The 20,648-nt window shown below is 33.5% G+C and overlaps 1 protein-coding gene across 6 annotated transcripts; it reads right to left on the bottom strand.

Moving 5' to 3' along the window:
- Window positions 1-1,077: 1,077 nt before the first annotated feature.
- Window positions 1,078-20,362, bottom strand: LOC149577767 (uncharacterized). Of its 6 annotated transcripts, none has more exons than XM_089825777.1 (9): window positions 20,208-20,362; window positions 6,255-7,953; window positions 5,464-5,546; window positions 4,094-4,193; window positions 3,675-3,998; window positions 3,448-3,568; window positions 1,773-3,101; window positions 1,561-1,657; window positions 1,078-1,471 (listed from the first exon to the last, which is right to left on the bottom strand). In XM_089825777.1, the coding sequence occupies exons 2-4, from the start codon at window positions 6,373-6,375 to the stop codon at window positions 4,188-4,190; spliced, it is 210 nt and encodes a 69-aa protein (XP_089681903.1). In that variant the 5' UTR covers window positions 6,376-7,953; window positions 20,208-20,362; the 3' UTR covers window positions 1,078-1,471; window positions 1,561-1,657; window positions 1,773-3,101; window positions 3,448-3,568; window positions 3,675-3,998; window positions 4,094-4,187. The 6 variants fall into 6 exon arrangements, with proteins under 6 accessions (XP_089681903.1, XP_089681894.1, XP_089681885.1 ...); XM_089825768.1 differs by having other exon boundaries at window positions 3,675-4,008; window positions 20,208-20,360; XM_089825759.1 differs by having other exon boundaries at window positions 3,675-4,193.
- Window positions 20,363-20,648: the final 286 nt, after the last annotated feature.

Raw genomic sequence — 20,648 nt, 5'->3', positions numbered from 1 at the left:
TTACAAAACTGTACTTCAATCTGTCCATCTGTTCAAGATTTCTGATAAGATGAAGTTGGATATCTCTATCTTTAATTCGACTATGATTTCCGGAGTATCAAAATGAGAACACTATTCATTTCTGAAAACTTGTAGAATTTAGTTGAGAAAGACTTCGAAATCTGCAAAAAATGCACGAGTGCTTGCTTATTGCACAAAAGCACAACAAAATCAGCTTAATGAAAACAAAAAGAATAATTCAAATTCATTATTCAGCCAGCAGCAGTTCAGACAATATTTCTAAATACTTCCACTACAAGAGAAGTATATAAAACTGAGGATCTTCTACAAAATGCATACTAAGGAACAAATAAGGTGAACACGGTGTTACTATCATCAAGGGAAGCAGAGTACTTTGAAACTACATATACAACATGTCAAGCAATGAAGGAAAGTAAAAGCACAGATCACATGGCTTTAGCTGTTACAAGCATACCATTTCTTCTAAAAAATGACATCCATAAACATTGTGAGAATGATCAGTCATTGATTTGGCTATTCCAACATTCAGTTAGTCAACTAAAGTTAAAAATTCTGATGTCTTCAATTCACACAAATTTATTCTCATGCCAACCATAACTAAGACTAAAAACTGGTTTGTTATAGCCATGAGCTACTTAAAGTTTTATTCAGTTTATGGTATGTAAATGTCAAGCACATTCACACTATTACCAATTTATGCATCCGTAGCTCCCACGTCACTTATTTTTTACTTGCTATTGAAATCAACTTAACATGCAACTGTAACGATTTCTAAAGTGATGAAACATAATCATCCAAGAAAAATTGAACAATTGAGTATGCAATGAAAATGACAAACAAGAGACTTGACAAACAAACAATTGAATACCTTTCATTGTACTTAAGTGAAGGTTCAAACTTGTCCCTGTTCATGTGGTGGCCCCTCTCCCTCTTCCCCTACCTTGGACTTTCCCTTATTATTGCTTTTCACTACATTCGTCTTCCAACCCAAATTTGAAAATATTGAAGTCATCAAATTTAAATTTTTATGTCAAATATGTTGAATTATATAATCAATTTAACATGAAATGAACTTGATATTATTTTACCAACTTTTATGAGAATATTCATTTCATGCTTCCATTGCCAACAAATAAAATATCCAAGCCACTATTTTTGTCTTCCAGTTCGGAAGTTTGTGTACTTCACCTATGAGAGAGAGAATAAAGCATGCAAGTTTACAGTTAAGTCAATATAAGTTTCCATTCACGGGGACATTTTTGGTTTCCAGTGGCAAAATCCCTCAACTTATATAAGATGTCAATTTCTTGCAGGAGTGTAATTTGACAGCACCATTTCTCTTGTTAATCTTGCACCTTTGAGAATGTCAATGGATGAATTTCCTCGTCATGTAATTTATCTTTACTTGTGAGATTGCAAGCCAACCAATGGTACACTTTTCTAATTAACACTGACAAATAATTACAATTAAGAAGTTTAAATATAATTTTATTGCAAATAAAAACAATCTCAATGTGTATCAAGATTTGGGTCACCTACCATCAGATTTTGTTGATAGTCCATCAACATAATCAATGTCCAGTTTGAATTTGTTGCATTGCCAACCTTTGATCACCATTTCCATCGTCATCTACATCTTGACGAATTCGCACAAGCCAATTCATATTAACATAGTGTTAAACATTAATACATGTAGAATTGTTTCAAAAATACAAATTTTATCATTTATCAAAGATCATTTCTAGATATACCATTGCCCGTGTCAAAATAGTCATAATCTGTATCTTCCCCATCTTGGTAAGCACCTTTACTTTTAAGAGTTCCTCATCTTAGTCAGCATCTTTTCTTTTAAGAGGTTGGTGTCTTAGTACATGTTCGACAAATCTCTCTAATTTCGTCTTCGTGAGATCTGACAAACTTATGAAAATTTGAATTACTTTGCAAATAAATTTTTCAGCAAAATCTCTATCTGCAGTATTTTTAAAATGTAATTTAAATGCTCTTGAATCACTTTTCAATCTATCCCTATGATCACGTCAATCTTGTACTCTGCTAATACCAAATTAATAGGAAATAAAATATGTGTACAAATATAAAGGTACAACAAAATCATTCGTCTCTAAATTCAAATATCTTTGAATGCAAACATTCTGAATATTTGAGAATATGTAATGTTTCCATTGAAAGATATTTGAATTTGGAATATCTTTAAATGCAAACATTACATATTCTCAAACATTCTGAATGTTTGAGAATATGTAATGTTTCCATTTAAAGATATTTGAATTTGGAAGCACAAATGATTTTGTTGTACATTTATATTTGTACACAAATTTTGTCCACTATAAATTTGTTATTAGTCGAGTACAAGATCAATGTGATTATGCGGATAGACAAAAGAGTAATTCAAAGAGTAGTTAGAAAACATTTTGAACATAATGAAAATAGAGATCTTACTGAAAATTTATTTGCAAAATAATTCAAATTCCCTTAAGCTTACCAGATCTCACAAAAACAGAATCAGAGAAATTTTTAGAACACCTATAGAACACCAACCTCCTTAAAGGAAAGAGAATTTAGTCTCGCTTAATAATGTCCACGCTGCAAATGCAATCCAACTAGAGAAGACCACAACCAAAATTAAAGGTAAAAATATTTGTATTCAGTTGTCGCCTTTCTTTTTATCCCAACCATATTTCCAACAAGTACTGAACCTCTATGCTCTGGTCATAGCTTGTTCAATTTTTTTTGTGATAGTGAATCAGTGATTGCTAACTCAGCCTAACTTCATGCTCATCCAAATAGTGTCATACATTATATTGAACAATAAATATTCTAGGGAATCTTTGCATTGGAAGAAATGGACTCTTTCCATCAACATTTGACCTTAGCTAAACATAAATGCAAACAAAGAAGTGATGTTGGTATAGCTTGAGAAAGAGAATTTGATTAATAGAACCTTAATTTATAAAGTGCAATACTCTTGATTCTACTCACCATTTGGTTATCAAAACAGCTAGAGATTTATAAACCACATTGTATTGTGTTTGATACTTCTCCAACATTTCCACAAGCGGATTCTGTTAAAAGATAGTTAGAAAACTTTGATTGTTTTAGCTAACATAAACAAATAAATAGTTTAACTAAACAAGTGATCCTAGCCTTTTTTTTTCTTTTCAGACATCTTCTGAAGGTGCTAATAATTTGCTTACTCCCTTTCTTATCATTCAATATATGCATTGACCTTTTGAACTCAATGTATGCATCCATAGCTCCCACGTGACTTATTTTTTACTACTTGTAAACAGCTATTGAAATCAACTTAACATGCAACTGTAATGATTTCTAAAGTGATGAAACATAATCATCCAAGAAAAATTGAACAATTGAGTATGCAATGAAAATGAAAAACAAACAATTGAATACCTTTCATTGTACTTTTAAGTGAAGGTTCAAACTTGTCCTTGTTCATGTGGTGGCCCGTCTCCATCTTCCCCTACCTTGAACTTTCCCTTATTGTTGCTTTTCACTGCATTCGTCTTCCAACCTAAATTTGAAAATATTGAAATCGTCAAATTAAAAATTTCTATGTCAAATATGTTGAATTATATAATCAATTTAACATGAAATGAACTTGATATTATTTTACCAACCTTTATGAGAATACTCGTTTCATGCTTCCATTGCCAACAACTAAATATTCAAGCCACTATTTTTGTCTTGCAGTTCAGAATTATGTGTACTTCACATATAAGAGAGAGAATAAAGCATGCAAGTTTACGATTAAGTCAATATAAGTTTCCATTCACGGCAAAATCCCTCAACTTATATAGGATGTCAATTTCTGCAGGAGTGTAATTTGACAGCACCATTTCTCTTGTTAATCTTGCACCTTTGAGAATGTCAATGGTTGAATTTCCTCGTCATGTAATTTATCTTTACTTGAGAGATTGCAAGCCAACCAATGCCACACTTTTCTAATGAACACTGACAAATAATTACAATTAAGAAGTTTAAATATAATTTTATTGCAAATAAAAACAATCTCAATGTGTATCAAGATTTGGGTCACCTAACATCAGATTTTGTTGATAGTCCATCAGCAATATCAATGTCCAGTTTGAATTGTTGCATTGCCAACCTTTGATCACCATTTTCATCATCATCTACATCTGGACGAATTTGCAAAAGCCAATTCATATTAACATAGTGTTAAACATTATTACATGTAGAATTGTTTGATCTAAATTGTTTCAAAAATATAAATTTTATCATTTATCAAAGATCATTTCTAGATATACCATTGCCCATGTCAAAACAGTCATAATCTGTATCTTCCCCATCTTGGTAAGCATCTTTACTTCTAAGAGTTCCCCATCTTAGTCAATATCTTTTCTTTTAAGAAGTTGGTGTCTTAGTATGTGTTCGACAAATCCCTCTAATTTCGTCTTCATGAGATCTAACAAATTTATGGAAATTTGAATTATTTTGCAAATAAATTTTTAAGCAAAATCTCTATCTGCAATATTTTCAAAATGTAATCTAAGTGCTTTTTGAATCACTTTTCAATCTATCCCCATAATTACGTTAATCTTGTACTCTGCTAATACCAAATTTATAGTAGATAAAATATGTGTACAAATATAAAGGTACAACAAAATCAATTGTCTCTACATTCAAATATCTTTAAATGAAAATATTACATATTCTCAAACATTCAGAACATTTGAGAATATGTAATGTTTCCATTTAAAAATATTTGAATTTGGAAGCATAAATGATTTTGTTGTACATTTATATTTGTACACACATTTTGTCTGCTATAAATTTGCTATTAGTCGAGTACAAGATCAATGTGATTATGGGGATAGACAAAAGAGCAATTCAAATAGCAATTGGAAAACATTTTGAAGATACTGAAAATAGAGATCTTACTGAAAATTTATTTGCAAAATAATTCAAATTCTCTTAAGCTTGCCAGATCCCACAAAAACAGAATCATAGAAATTTTTAGAACACCAACCTCCTTAAAGGAAAGAGAATTTAGTCTCGCTTAATAATGTACACGCTGCAAATGCAATCCAACTAGATAAGACCACAACCAAAATTAAAGCTAAAAATATTTGTATTTGGATGTCACCTCTCTTTTTATCCCAACTATATTTCCAACAAGTACTAAACCTCTATGCTCTGGTCATAGCTTGTTCAGTGATTGCTAACTCAGCCTAAACTTCATGCTCATCCAAATAGTGTCATACATTATATTGAACAATAAATATTCTAGGGACTCTTTGCATTGGAAGAAATGGACTCTTTCCATCAACATTTGACCTTAGCTAAACATAAATGCAAACAGAGAAGTGATGTTGGTATAGCTTGAGAAAGAAAATTTGATTAATAGAACCTTAATTTATAAAGTGCAATACTCTTGATTCTACTCACCATTTGGTTATCAACATAGCTAGAGACTTGTAAACCACATTGTATTGTGTTTGATACTTCTCCAACACTTCCACAAGCGGATTCTGTTAAAAAATAGTTAGAAAACTTTGATTGTTTTAGCTAACATAAACAAATCAATAGTTTAACTAAATAGGTGATCCTAGCCTTTTTTTTCTTTTCAGACATCTTCTGAAGGTGCTAATAATTTGCTTACTCCCTTTCTTATCTTCCAGTATATGCATTGACCTTTTGAACTCAATGATACCATTTCCGCTGCAACAAATTTCTCAAAAGAGAAGGTTTGGAAATGCTAGTTCAGAAGCTGCTAAGAGCAATACCTTTTTTGTCTATATACAAAAATAGAAATGATGTATGCTTATTTTGATTACATAAAAATAGTTAACTAAATTTTATTCAACACACAGGTAAAATATAGCTAAAACGTGAGACTGGATTTTCTCATGCCCCCAAGTCACCAAATATGCCCACTGTAATTGGAGATTCAATGAACTCATTTAAAAATAACGAGACTAAACCTTCAACAAAAGCATTTTTTCTTGTGCAAATTAAATCAGGAGGTTGCATATATGTGAGGCTAATAGGGTATATATTATACACAATAAAGAAAATCTACTTCAATGTAATATATTACCAGGATTGTCCTCTAAGCTCGGTCTATCTGATTCGTGTGCCTTTTCTATTTCAATTTGATTAATTACTGTCATAAAACATTGACATTTGAAAAGTGTTAAATCAAAAACATATATATTAGAATAAATAAATAAACATACCATTATTCACATTGACTTCTAGTTGTGGTCCTTTGAGATCTACATTTGTCACTTGGCGTATCCACATTTTATCCAAAATATCTTTGATATTTGCACCTTGATTGAGAAGCTCCCATGCCATTTCCACATTATAACTCCAGGCTGCAGCATGCAATAAAGTATTGTTGTCCTGCAATAAAAGAAAATCATCTTTTTCCTTTTCATGTAAAAGAAAATGCTTTTAATAAGGCGGGCAATCCTTTAAGTCATCTGCAGTACTAATGGCAGCTGCTAAGGCCCACAAAAAAAGAGATTTCTTATCACTTCCATCCTCATATTTATTTAGTAGACATTGCAATGTTTCTACTGCATCCTCCACTTTGACAGCATAGTGCGATGTTGTACATCCCTTGAGATCACGTTGTAATAAAGGCTCACAGCCTTGATCTAGAATTTTCTGAAGAAGTCGTTTATGGCCTCCAACTGCAGCCATTCACAATGCAGTCCTACCATGGCTGTCAGGCTGCTCCACACATTTTTTCAATATAAATGATGCTCCTTTAGAGAACAATATTATTTCTTCAAAACATTGTAGGTTGTCATTTGCACATGCAAGGTGCAGTGGAGCTCTCCCCTCACTATCTCTAGAACTAATTAATTCCTGTGATGATGAATGAATTAAAATATACACAACTTGATGCCCATTTTTCCCTTTGGCTGAGAAATGTAAACAATTCTGGCCAAAATAATACTCAGCTTCTACTACTAATCCCAAATTGGAAATACATTCTTCGCAAGTCTTAGCTTGTCCATTTAGTGCTGACCAAATAAGAAAGTTTCTCCCCTTTGAATCTGTGATTATTGTTTTGTACTTGTCTTCATGTGTTTTAGCAAGTAAATTGAAGACTTCTGTATTTTCTGTATTTTCTGCATAATGGAAGAGTGTCTTTTCATTTTTGTCTTGATGTAGTTCATTTCCACTTGTGTCTTTTAATAAATCTAATACATTTTCGACAGCCTTTACAAACTGCCCCTACTGCAACCCTCTGACAACTATCTGTAGTCATTTCTTTCAGAATACATTTATCTTTCAACAGCTTTTCCACTATTTCACAATAATTTCTTTCAACTGCTTCAAACAAAACATCTTCATAACGATCTATATCCTTTAAAATCTGATTATTTAAAAATTGTAGAGATTCTGAGAAGAGCTTTGCCATTATGGGAATCAATTCATTTCCACCACTTTTAGCATTCTCTATGGCCACATCCAAAAGAGCCTTACATCATTCATAGTTCTGTGATTTATAATTGATTCAGCAGAATATCTCTATAAGCAATTCAACAATTTGAATGCCACTATAATTTGGATCTCCGAGTCTTAGACACTTGATAGCATAAGCAACCACTGCTTGTTTTCCCTGGTCATCATATTCCTTAGACAACATTAACGGAAACTTAGAAGCCAACAAACTTTCGACCATTTTGCTATAATTTGGCAATACCAATTTATCTTTCTCAAATTTTGACATGAACAAACTGAAATACAAATTAAATTGGTCAAATACTTCTAAACCTTTATTTTTGACTAACCAATACAATACTTCTGAATCTCCGTGTATAGAAGCAAGAGCTGGTGCAATTCGTCTCTCTTCTAGCCAAAAAGTAATGTTATCATAGAGATTTCGTTGCAACTGAATACCATTTAATTCATCCCAAGCTGTAATATCAAATTAAAACAAATAAATACTCTCATATATATCAAGCTTCAATATCAAATTGAAAACTATCACTACATAGTATTATAAATGTAAAGCTAACAAATATAAATTGAATAATAATAATAAAATAGATAGTAATTTTTTAATTTGAAACACTTAACTCATTGTACTTGAAACTTTTTCCTTCCAAAGGCCCGTCCTTGCATTCCTCTCTTTTTCCTTGACCACTATCTCCCAATCACATTCAGCCAATGTCTTTCTAATAGCATAGCTAGATGAGATAGGTAAACAACCAATAAAATCGCCAAAACATGGAGACTCCTTACTGATGTAACTATCTAAAAACATGTTTTCTTCTCAAATCTTTGATTCTTAATTATATCCAAGTTGTCTTAAACTTTTCTAACAATTTACAAGCAATATTCATTCAGCATTAAGAGAATCTTATCATATGTGCTATAATGATGAATAGCAATTCTTGTTTTTTTAAACTTTTTTACTTTCTTATGTATCTCCTGGCTCTCAATCACAAAATAGTTCAACAACTTTGAAGCCCAATGAAGAGTGTACTAATGTAATATTGAATTGTGCAGTTCGTATCCCTGCCCAGGGTTGCATGAACAACAACTATACAATTTTAAATTACATTAGTACACTCTTCATTGGTCTTCAAAGTTGAACTATTTTATGATGAAGAGTTGAGAGATACGTAAAAAAGTAAAAAACGCTTAAGAAAGCAAAAACTGTAACTTGTCATTATAAGACATATGGTAAGGTTCCCTTAATGCCGAATGGGTATCGTTTGGCAACAATTAGAGAAGTTTAAAACAACTTAGCTATAATCAAGAGTCAAGGATTTGAGGAAAAAAACACATCTTTTAGATGGGTACATCAGTAGGAGTCTTTAGGGTTGAACTTTGATGACCTTAAGAGTGTACTCATGTTTTATTGACCTGTGCAGATGGTAACCCTTCCAAGGGTTGCATGAACAAGTGTGACGCAAATGCATTTGTCGAATGTTAAACCAAACTAACAAACTTCAGCTCATATCTCTTGGTAATATCACATGCCACCTATGCATATGTTGAACACCGTCTCTGATTCAATGTACGATGAATGCACTTACAAGGGACACTGACCTATACCAAAACTTGGCAATGATATAATATAGTCGATTAAAGGCTTGTCCACCACAACCACATTACAACCTGCAAAAATTGACAACTAGAACTGCACAAGCTCCCTGAAATGCTCAGCGCGATAAGTTTAATATTTACCAGACTTGGAATATATTTTTTCTTCCACCAAACTCTGGAATAGGTAAGCATTGAAACGTTGTCTCTTTCCAAATATTTTGTTCAAACTTTACACTCGATGATTTCTAATGTCCAATATTAAATTTTAAACTATAGTGGCGACGTTAAGTATTCATCTCTTTTTTAATTTGGTCCAAAATATTATTTAGATGGAAAATATTAGGCTTGATCTGTGATGTTTTCTTCATATTTTTGGGACTCATGGTTAGTATTATGTGAAGTCCTTAAAGAGACAACTTGTAGGAATGGGATAAAAATTCCACCGCAGTATATTTTTAATAATCTTTACCATAGCCTAGATAGAATTACTTCATTTCTGGACGTTTTAATCGCTAATACTGGAAAAGAAAATAAGGACGATAGTTTTATTCTCCTTTTGTATTAGGCTCTGTTAAGCTGTGCTTCCACTCAGACAGAACATCAAATAATAATTTGTGTCTGAAAAAATATAAAAAAATTGCGTCTTCAATTATCTTGTTTTTCAATTTTTTTCTAATTTGTTCTTATAAACCTTTCTGTAATTTATTTCTAAATAAACTTCACCCGTTGGCAGGACTTTTAGCTCTGATACCATTTGTAATGTCCCCTATCAGAATATTAATTTAATACTTCAAATTTCTCTATTGGAACTGTCTGTAAACTGATTTAATCTATATTTCTTCCATATTTGTCCAGATCTGAATGCTTGATTTCACAGTACTAATATTATATATGCAGTTTTCCATCTTAGAATCATGTCCTTTCAGAAAAATAATTATATTATATTAATTATATATTAGTAACATAACATATATTATTTTAATAACAATATAAAAATTATTTAATATATAATATTATTAATATTTATAATATTGTATCGTATTTTTACTATATATCTTATTAAGTATATATTTAATTCTCATATTTTAAAAGTAATATATTATACAATATTTAGCATGATTATAATAAATCATAACTATATTATTATTTATGTTATTATTATTTTATTGATTTATTATTTATCTATATTTTATTTGACAGGGATATCACAATATGGAAGCAGCAAATCATCCATGTTGGGCTGCCTTATTATGAATTAATTGTGAACTTTTCGACAGCACACATAGAATGGAGGAACACGTAGCATCGGCAGCCAGCAAGACTAGTCCAACTCTTCCACATCCACCCATCCATGAAGACTATTACTATATTTTCGGCCCCAATTGCCAGCTTCTTTCAGCATTTTTGACTTTCTTTAGTTAATTAGTAGTGACATGGAACTTGTTTCTTACTCCCTCGTGGAGTTTATTTTCTGGGGTTATTGAAAAACTATGATAGCCTAGAGGCAATAAATATGGCTATAGTAGACTTTAAAAAGGTCCGCCATTTTAATTCTGCTACTTATACAGCAGTTTTGATACTCTTATATTTTTGGAGTTGGTAAATACTAAAAACTTAATCTGTTTGTTACTGAAGGAAACTATTGCAGCTTTAAATCTGAGTGTTCAAGCTGAATGATTATCTTTCATGTGATAGCTTTAGCTTGCTGCCTTTTGTCAATTCATTTATATATGTGATACAAAACACTACAGATTTATCCACACAACAGGTTTAAAGATGCTATCGGGTTAAAAGTGTTATATGATCTGTTTTTAGTATTAAAGATTCATTGAGAAAACTGCTAGTTGGCTCGGACAGTACAGGCACCATCCACAGTCAGGCAGTTTCAATTGGCTTTTGTTTCTGAGTTCATTTGAGTGTTTGATGAATAAAATGGAAATATTAAAATATTTCCTAAGTTGGTTAATTAAATAATAATAAAGTGAAATAGCATAATCACTTTATAATAAGTGCCCCCTTGGCTCATTTTCCTAGAAGCTATAACTTAATAATATGGCCACTTTTAATGAGGCATTAGACCCTCAATGGGTCAAGCCACAAAGGGGAAGTTAATTTTTAATAAAAGAAAACATTTTTAGCATGTTTTATGTTGCTAAAAGTACAACCCTGATCCCAAATCCAGATTAGGGTTTGAGGCATGTTAAAAAGACAATTGGAGGCTCATTTGTGCTTGCGTGCTTGAAAGAAAATTGCCACTTTTTGGAGATTGGAGGTCTGAATCAGATTTGCAACCAATTTTTCCGACAAGAACATAAACTCTTGTGGAAGGAGTGCTGGACGTTACCCCAGCTGAGTGATAGCTATCAATTCTATTTATCTTTACAGCCATAACTGAGACGTCAATCTCAGTATTGGATATTGAATATGCTAAAGGTCAGGTTCAAAGTTGTTTGCAGCAAAAAGGGAAACTTCAGATTTTAGAATCATTGTATTTAGGAGGGAATGAAAAATCTGATTCTTCTGGCATCTGCAGTACAGATCTGTACATTTCAGCATTAGAGATTTTACCTGGCAGCTCCAGTCATAACCGTACAGCAGAGGGAAGAAAGGATTGTATGATGTTGTTCGAAATTAGTCATTTCCAGCACAGATTCGCTTGCTGAGAGCAGATCAGCCTATGACATGGACTTACAAGCAAAGTTACATGGACTTACCAGCAAAGTTACAAGGGAAATTCAGTTTGTATGGTCCATACAGTGCTGCCTTGGGCCTGACACCATCAATATTTGGCTGTAGCAGTGTTATTTAATTGGAATTTCATCATTGTTTGGTCTCACAATTAGCATAATCTGATTTCTTGGCCTGGTACAATTCCACGAGCTTGATGTTTCCATAAATCCATGCTTGTAAATTTATAAATTAGAGTCGCAGTTGTATGTTACAGAAATTCGGTATTTTTTAGTTAATTTCCTTGCAATATTATTATCAAAAATACAAAAAATTGCAAAAATTACAAAAACACAATAAAACAAAATCCAAAACCATCTCCTGATTCACTGTCAAAGACCTTCCTGAGACACAAACATCAGAATTTGCTTTGAATGTTGGTTGGGGATCTTTCATAAGCAACAAATAACTTATTCAAAAAATTCAATAATTGGGCTAATACCGAGGAGTTAATGCATGAGCTCTGTCAATTAGTGCCCTCTGAGGAGAAGAAAAGAGATACTTTTTATGCCATTGCCAATATAAAAATAAATCAGTAAGACCTCAAAATGAATCTGAAGGAGGTCATGGATTACAACAAGGATATGATGGTCAAGACTGCTAGCTCTTTACAGATTCTCTAGGAAGAACTTGAGCATAAGTGTGCAAAAAGACAAAGGAAGTTGGCATATACCTCAATGATAGAGGTACCCAAAGACCCCACCCTTACTCAAGGAAATCAAAATAAGGGCCGACTTTTAAATTTGCTAAAGGAGCTCAATCAGGATTGGAAGGAGGTCAAGCCCCTTACCCTTTAGTCTAGCCTCATGTACTCTCTACCCTAGACTATTTTTCCTGCTGTTTTGGTTGCTAGGTTGTTGTTTTTCTTTTTTGGATTAGTTTTACTCCTTGTAAGCTCCCTTCCTTTTAACCTATGGGCTTTTTTGTAATGGGTTAAGGCCCTCTCCCAATTAATCTAATTAGAACTCTCAACCCTAATTCTATTAATTACTATGATTCTAAAATTTGGACTATAATGAGTGTTAGGATTTGGATAAGGTTTAGGACTTTGGATTATTGTGAGGATTAGAAGTAGGGTTAGATTGAAGGATAGGAATAACATTAGGGTCAAAATTATAATTATATTTAGGGTTAGGAATAAAATTATAAGAAAGTTAAGAATTTAGTTAAGGAGAAAATGCTAAGGTTAGAATTAGGAATACAATTACAATTAAGAGTTTAATTAGACAATAATTAATGTTCGAATTAGATTTATTCTTATGGTTGAAATTAGGGTGATGGTTATGTTTAGGGGCAGTATTTGGAATGGCATTAAGGTTGTTAGGATGAAACTCAATAGTAGAATAAGAATACAGGTTAGAATTATGGTAAGGCTTACAATTGTCAAAAATATGGATTTATAAATATGTATAATCCTCCAAAAATATAAAAAGTTACAAAATAAAATTCATATTATTATTATATAACAGTGTACTACTACAACAAAAATACAGAATTATTTTAATACATATTATTTACTAATATTATTCTTAAATTTAAGCATCTATTTATCTCAAAATCTGTCTACCATATACCTCTAAATCTTTGTCATAGTTCATCTATCAACTATACAACAATACTTTTGTTACACCACTATAAATTGTAATGCATGTGGCTTGCAAGAACCTATTATCTTAAACTATAATCCAATGAATTAACTATCAATTAAACAACAAATGGCATCACTACAAAACTACATAGGCAAGTACTCATTATGAACTTGTTATATATACCTCACATCACAAGAAAAGGGTAAAAGAAAAAGTGATAGCTACTAGATAACATTTTAATATACTATGCTTATACTTATTAAGTTGAATTTGCATGTGGTAAAGGGTTCCTCTTAAACATACAGTGCGAAGAAGCGATTTGCAAGTGACCAAGTCGGAATCACCTCATTGTCACTTCTAAAAATCTATTACTCAGCTTTCACTCACTTCACCTTGACAATTGTGCCACCAAATTGTTAAGAAATTTGGATTTCGACAAATATGACTGGTTTGAAAAGTGCAGGCAATGGAAATGGATTAAGCAAACTAGAATGACATTTGTAACTGGGGCCCACACAAGACCACACATATTGATCAAACTTTATTGGTTGTTCAAGTTAGACCAAAGATGTGGGATATGAAGCCAACACGTATGGACTTGGATGCTTTCACTTCTCAACAATAAAAATATGAGTACTCATAAAGCAAGAACACTAATAGTGCAAGTGCAAATGCAAGTGACATTGCAATTGCTTGTGGTTCATTTAATGTTCCTACACAATCTAATTTCAATGGTGGTAGTGGTGTTGGTCATTTTTATTTAATGATTAAACCTTGAAGATAAAAGATCCAATTCTTGACATTGAGTTCAATATTATTATTTTGATATTGAACTCAAAATATATGATGATATGATCAATGATGTTATTATGTATTTTTTTCCGCTTAACAATAGTGAGTTCATTATTAAGTTGAGAGAGGGACATGAACAAACCCAAGGATGGTAACAAATAGGGGTACCACCATCCGAAGAGCATAAATTCATAATCAGCCGTCAATAAAAGAAAAAGCCCCTAAAATTAGGACAAAAAATAAGCTTTTGATTTTATGGCATCGTTCGAATGGGATCGGAGAACCATGTCAAAAGAATCAGTCTTATTTTTCTACCTTTTCTCCCTTTCACCATATGCCAGAAATCTTCCAAATTGGTTGCCTCCTTCTGTCATTTTAAATCTTTTAGCACCCTTACAATATCATCTGTGCATGATTCCATTGCTTGGGTCTAAGCATCCTCTAATATCAAGGTCATATACACTCTGCGTCCCCATTGGTCTATTTATCTTTTCCTTCCCCTCTAGGCCGATAATTTCTTTTGTTTGTGCTACCCCCCTAACCTCTTCGTTCAAACCATTATTTTCACTAAACTTTGTTGGTTGCCCTTCCTGAAAGGAGACGCTTGAGGCATTTGCGCCACTTTCTTAGCCAAAACCTATAATAAACTCCATTGCTTTTCCCCTTTCTTCTCTACTATATATTGTTGTTGGGAGACATCTTTCCACCAAGAAGCCTTCTTGACCGATTTATCTTAGACACATTGTGCAGTCACATAATTGGTTTGGAAGCACCTTCAACATCTGAAAGGAAACCCTTCATAATCAACAGGTTGAATTCAACATCCTTTTTAAGTTTTTATTGAGATATCAGCAAGAAGCCCCTTAGGTATATCCATTATGACAAAAAATACGAGCATATGTAGAGTGAAAAAGACGTGAAGAGCTATCATCCACCATGAGAAAATCTCCCACAAAATTTCCAATTGCCTCTAGCACATAATCAAACCAGAAATGAAGAGGGAGATTTGGGAGCGTTACCTAGAGCAAAATCTTGTCAAAAACCTCTATAGAAATACAAACATCAAGGAATCACGATTTCAACACCAGGGGAATCTTTTCTTCCCAACTCCAAAAATGTTCACACAATACCTTGTTTTTGTCCTGGCTGGTTTCAAAGACAACTATGAAAAAACCCTTTGGCATGGGATATATTTGGACACAATCATCAATAATAGGCTCCCAGTATTCAAAAATCCACATATGTTGCTAATTCAAGCCTAGTCACCCCCTAATCAGAGAAAAGTAGAACACTGTGATCAATCTCCTCCATGGGCACCTCATTCAGAACAACATCTACAACTTTGGGCAATGGAGTTAAACAAACCCCCAAATTACTCACCTGTATGTTTTGCATCCCACTCTACTCCATTTTTGGGCAGCATTGACTATAACCTTCAGCCCAAATATATTTTTGCACCCAATGCGGCATTGTTGGTGTGCAGGCCCTCCTAACTTTGTAGCTTTCCATTTTTTATGCCCCACAATCCCCCATTTGCCACCGCAATCAAAACCCTTGCATCCTATTTCTGCTAGCAGAACATTCTGCCTCTTGTCTTATTTGACATTCACCCACACTAAGGAGGAATTCCCTACTTAAAAACCCACAAAGTCCTTTTGCTACATTCGAACACCCAAGCTTTCATTTCCCCAATGTGTACCTAAATCTTGGAGCACAGACCATCCATTCCATGGCGAGGAGAAGATGCAAAATGCACCCTAGCACCATATTTCAAAACCCTAACTCCAAAGGTCAGAGAACACAAACAGCTACATAGTGCCATTATAGTCACCATATAATGATGATGTTATGTCTACAGGTTTGTGGGGGTTTTATTCTTTATATAATGTTATATGATATTGTAGTCTCAATTCAAACATTTGGATTGTATATGCGGGTGAGATTGATTGTCCATTGTTTTCGTAGTAACAAACTCAAATACTATAATTTTGGTTATGTGCACTCGTCTTCTATATTCTCAACCATGTGATTTCGAATTGGTTTCCTCGTAATCAATTTTCCATAATTGTTTTGGCCTTTCCAAATATTTTTCTACCTTTCAACGTCATTTAATAATAATGTTTCACTTACTAATCAAATAGAATAATTATATTCTTTCTATGCATGTCCTTGTTTTCCAAAGAAATTGGAAGTTGTACTTCCAAACTATGTATATTATTTGGAACCCTTTTCTTGCTTCCCTTTTCAATGTAGCATAGATCAATCAATTAAGCACGTTGGCCACACAAGAACTAGACCAGAGTGAGTCTTGATTTAATATATGTAATCCACATAAAGGCATTCAGATGGAAACAACATTCATAATACAATGCAACCAACCATAAACTTGACAAATGTACAAAATTGTGATACGAGGCAATTTAATTACTAAGACCTATCAAGTAAAATGAATTCGTTTGTTGACTCACAAGAAACAGCTGCAAGGAAGAACAGAACACTACAAGATTATACTTTTCGGATACCTATTGAATGACGATTCCAAAAGTTCAATAAACACATTCATCAAAAAGACAAGCATTACCAAAAATAGATACAACAGAACTCACTGCATCCATTAAAACAAGCCCAGAGAAATTTGCAGGAAATCACAATTAAAGAATGTATTGATTAATCATTTTTTCTTAGTCTTTATCGTATGCATTTGAATGTGAATTGAATTAAGAGTTCTGTAATATAAGCTTGAGAATGTAATAGAAGCTAACATGCATGCTCGTCTATTATTGTGGGCACCTTTGATTTGAGGTCGCAACCTCTTGTCTAAGCATCCAAGGAAATGACCACTTTTTCAATATTATCTTCTTTCAAAGAGCACAACCCCAATCTAAAGCTTATCCCTTGCTCCATCTCTATTTGCAAAGACATCACCATCTCATCTCAGTGTCACTACTCTCACCTCAACCCTGCCTTTCTTATCATCCAATGACTGCTCAAGCCCTTCGATCTATTCATGAAACTCGATGCTTAGAATCCCTCTCTCTGAGGTGGTGAATAAAACGTTGATTAATGAAAGACATCTAAATTGAAGAATTTACTTGAATATTCTAGAATGCTTTAAACTACAATAGTCATTTCTGAGTCCAGAATACTACATTAGCAAATATAATTGAAACTCTTAAACTGTTGGTGCTATCTTTTACCCAGATGTCCCAATTACCGATAAAAGCCAACGGCCAAAAGCTTTTAAAAAGAAAATACAAGAATAATCCTAATGCTTCCCTTATTCGATTTTCTAGGTCTTATTTTGCAAAAATGTTAATGCAGATAGTTGTTCAAATACCCAAAGGTAGTGTTTGAGGCCATGACAAATAAAATTGCAAAGCTTAGCATTAGCAGGACAGTGCCTCTGTGGTTTCCAAAACAACAAGAACAAGGTCGCCAAGGCAGCATTGGCTCAACAAGATTCGAAGCATGTAGATTTTACCACAATATCCTTCACAATCAAGAAATATGGCTAAATTAACTTACAGAATATTAAATAGCTCTTAACTTCACCGAAGCAAACCATAAGTCCGAATTTCACCACAAATAGGGGAAATGTAAATCATGGAAGCTTAAATTATCGTAAAAGCAGAAACTAATAATTCCACTAATTTCAAGAGAACGTGTAATATCTCACTACAGATCGCGATGATTTAACTAGATATTCAAAACTTTGATAAATAAGAGACTTTTTCACTGCAAATCTAATATGGTTAATGTTATCACAATAACACACTTTATAATAGTGGTTTATACAAAGCCATCTCTCATGAACATGAAAATGAAAATAAATAGAATACTTAGCACTTATTATATCTTGGTGATGCTCACTCAGATAATCAGTGATACATTGGGATTTCCCCGCAGGTCACCTATCTCACTGGTGTCTCCAACTTATCAATTGATGGGCTTATGAAAAATTATAATGAATGGTTTTAAAGAACAACACTTGCCAAAGGTTTCATTGCAAGCAGAGTGGATTTGACCATGGAAACTCTCTAATTAGCTAGAGTAGTACCAAGATGGGTAACCTCCTAGAATGTTCAACGGCTTCACTTTTGTGAACATCACCTAAATGGAAATGAGTGTTGAGTGTTCCTTTCATTCTCATGTAAAATGGATTAGCATAAACTACTACTCAAACATGGGTCAATGAATTTCACTTAAAAAAACTACAAAATTAACAATATCTCAATTCAAAACTTTGTTGATTTCAAGAAAACACATTATATTTCAATAAATATTTCTTTGGCAAAATATGACACAAAAAGGTGCCAAATGCTTTCGTTTACAAAAAATAAAAATAAAAAATTGGCGGTTGCATTAATAGGAGTATTTGAAACAAACACATCCCTATGTACATAGATGTGTAACCTCTTGGAAAGTTCACGGGCTTCACTTCTGTGAACATTACCTAAATAGAAATGAGTGTTAAGTGTTCCTTTCATTCTCATGTAAAATCGATTAGTGTAAACTACTACTCAAACATGGATCAATGAATTTCACACAAAAAAACTACAAAATTAACAATATCACAATTCAAAACTTTGTTGATTTCAAGAAAACAAATTATATTTCAATACATATTTCTTTGGCAAAATATGACACAAAAAGATGTCAAATACTTCCGTTTACAAAAAAATAAATAATAAAAATTGGTGGTAGCATTAATAGGAGCCTTTAAAACAAACACATGCCTATGTATATACCCACAAGGGAACCCTCACAGCAGGCTGGTAGATCAATACGCAGAAACGTTCAGTGTCCAAAACATTATGAACTCCAAAATTCTGGCAACAGATATGGGAAAAAAATAGGAAAAATCAGAAAACAAAAAATAGTTCAAAAACTCAAAGCGATGCTGATGACACGAAAACCCTGTTACTCTGAAACGACAACATAAGAATTTCTCGAAGGACTAACATAAAAGCATACTTGATATCTCTCCACAGCCACAGCAAAGACGACTTTTACCTGAAACATAACTCTCACGATTCATGTATACTTTAGTAGCAGCGGCTAAGCAGCTACGAAAATGGCTAAGTTATGTTGAAAGGAGCACTTAGTTTTTTTTTTTTTTTTTTGTCTAACATTAAAAATATATATATAAAAATCTGATTTGTGACTAAATATGTTGCACCATAGCCAGTGTCATAGAGTACATAGTGCACAGGCACATAGTAGACGGATGATATTGGATGGGCATGTGATAGCTGCCAGTGCAAAATTGATTTAGCTGAATAGTTGTTTCCCGTTCAGCTATTAAGAAAGACAATTTGTATCATGAGTCAGCAATTAGAAAACATCACGAAGCAGCGTTGGTAGTAATGTGTAAAACAAAGACCCTAAGTTAAGATGCCGTGTCCATATATGACCACAGATAAAGAAAAACCCATGTCATCGAATGAGGAGTAAATGCAAAGCTGTCTTCAAAATAAATTACGGGTAAAAACAAAGTTCCTGTTACAATGAGCGAAGTCCAATCAGTGCATAAATAGAGAGGAGATAAATTCCAGACTATAGGATATGCAACATTCAGAGCCTCGTAGAAACGACCAGCAAACAGATATATGAAGAAACGCCAAAGGGTTTGTTCTCATTCTAAGAAAAGAATATGCACAGAAAATATAATTCCCGGCGAGCATCTACAGGAAAACCTCGAAGCTGCCTAAGTTCATCTTTTATTTTTAGCAATGAGTACAGAGGTTCTTCTTTTCCAAAGTCACGAAGATTTTGAAGCCCTCTTTTCAAGCATAAAGGGTCATATTATCTGCAGAACGGAAAGAAAGCTGCCCGGATCTACAAAATCCATGAGCATTTAAAAAAGAAAGCATAGCTCGTAATAGAGTATCGAGGAACAATCTTCAGAAATAAAAGGAGCAATTGTCTATAAACGGCAGAGCTAGAGCTTCAAAACGAAGACACGGAGATATAGATGGAGACATGGAGGTCTGTAACAGTAACAAATACCTGTGAAGGCGATGTCGTCTGCAGAAGAAGCCAAAGTCTGGAAAAAAAACCGATCTTACTCTATCGACAGCCACAGTTTCTCCTCAATCTCCATGGCGGCACGGAATGCAAAAGAAGAAAATCAAAATGAGGCGGGTGAGGCGGATTAGGCAACGGCTACCCAGCCAGTTATTTCGACTGGCTGGGTACGACGCCGTTTATCGGCGTCTGTCTTCTGTCCCCCTCTCCCGTACCGTCAGTGATGCACGGACTTCACCACAGTGCCATGTACCATCGTGCGTACAGTTTGACACACACTCGTCCAGTCGGCAACGGCTACCCAGGCAGGAGGATCGACTGCCTGGGTAGGCACGTCTGGGTATGCCCATCGATGGCAGCGGCTATGGGTATGTCCATGTCTAGTACTATCGCTGACACTTCGTGTCAGTTTTGTACATTTCA

This window comes from Cupressus sempervirens, chromosome 1, assembly GCF_028749045.1.
Source record: "Cupressus sempervirens isolate cs-2001-9-10 chromosome 1, ASM2874904v1, whole genome shotgun sequence".
Classification (NCBI taxonomy): domain Eukaryota; kingdom Viridiplantae; phylum Streptophyta; class Pinopsida; order Cupressales; family Cupressaceae; genus Cupressus; species Cupressus sempervirens.
The sequence above is the reverse complement of the archived record's forward strand: the minus strand, read 5'-3'. Positions and strand labels throughout refer to the sequence as shown.

What these genes read in the sequence shown, in the direction of transcription:
- LOC149577767 (XM_089825736.1), bottom strand. Translation starts at nt 6,375, where the DNA reads ATGGCATGGGAGCTTCTCAATCAAGGTGCAAATATCAAAGATATTTTG. An exon ending in AGAAGTCAATGTGAATAATG is followed by an intron (nt 4,194 to 6,254) that starts GTATGTTTATTT and finishes AAATTCGTCCAG; the next exon opens with ATGTAGATGATGATGAAAAT. An exon ending in TCAACAAAATCTGATGTTAG is followed by an intron (nt 3,999 to 4,093) that starts GTGACCCAAATC and finishes AGTGTTCATTAG; the next exon opens with AAAAGTGTGGCATTGGTTGG.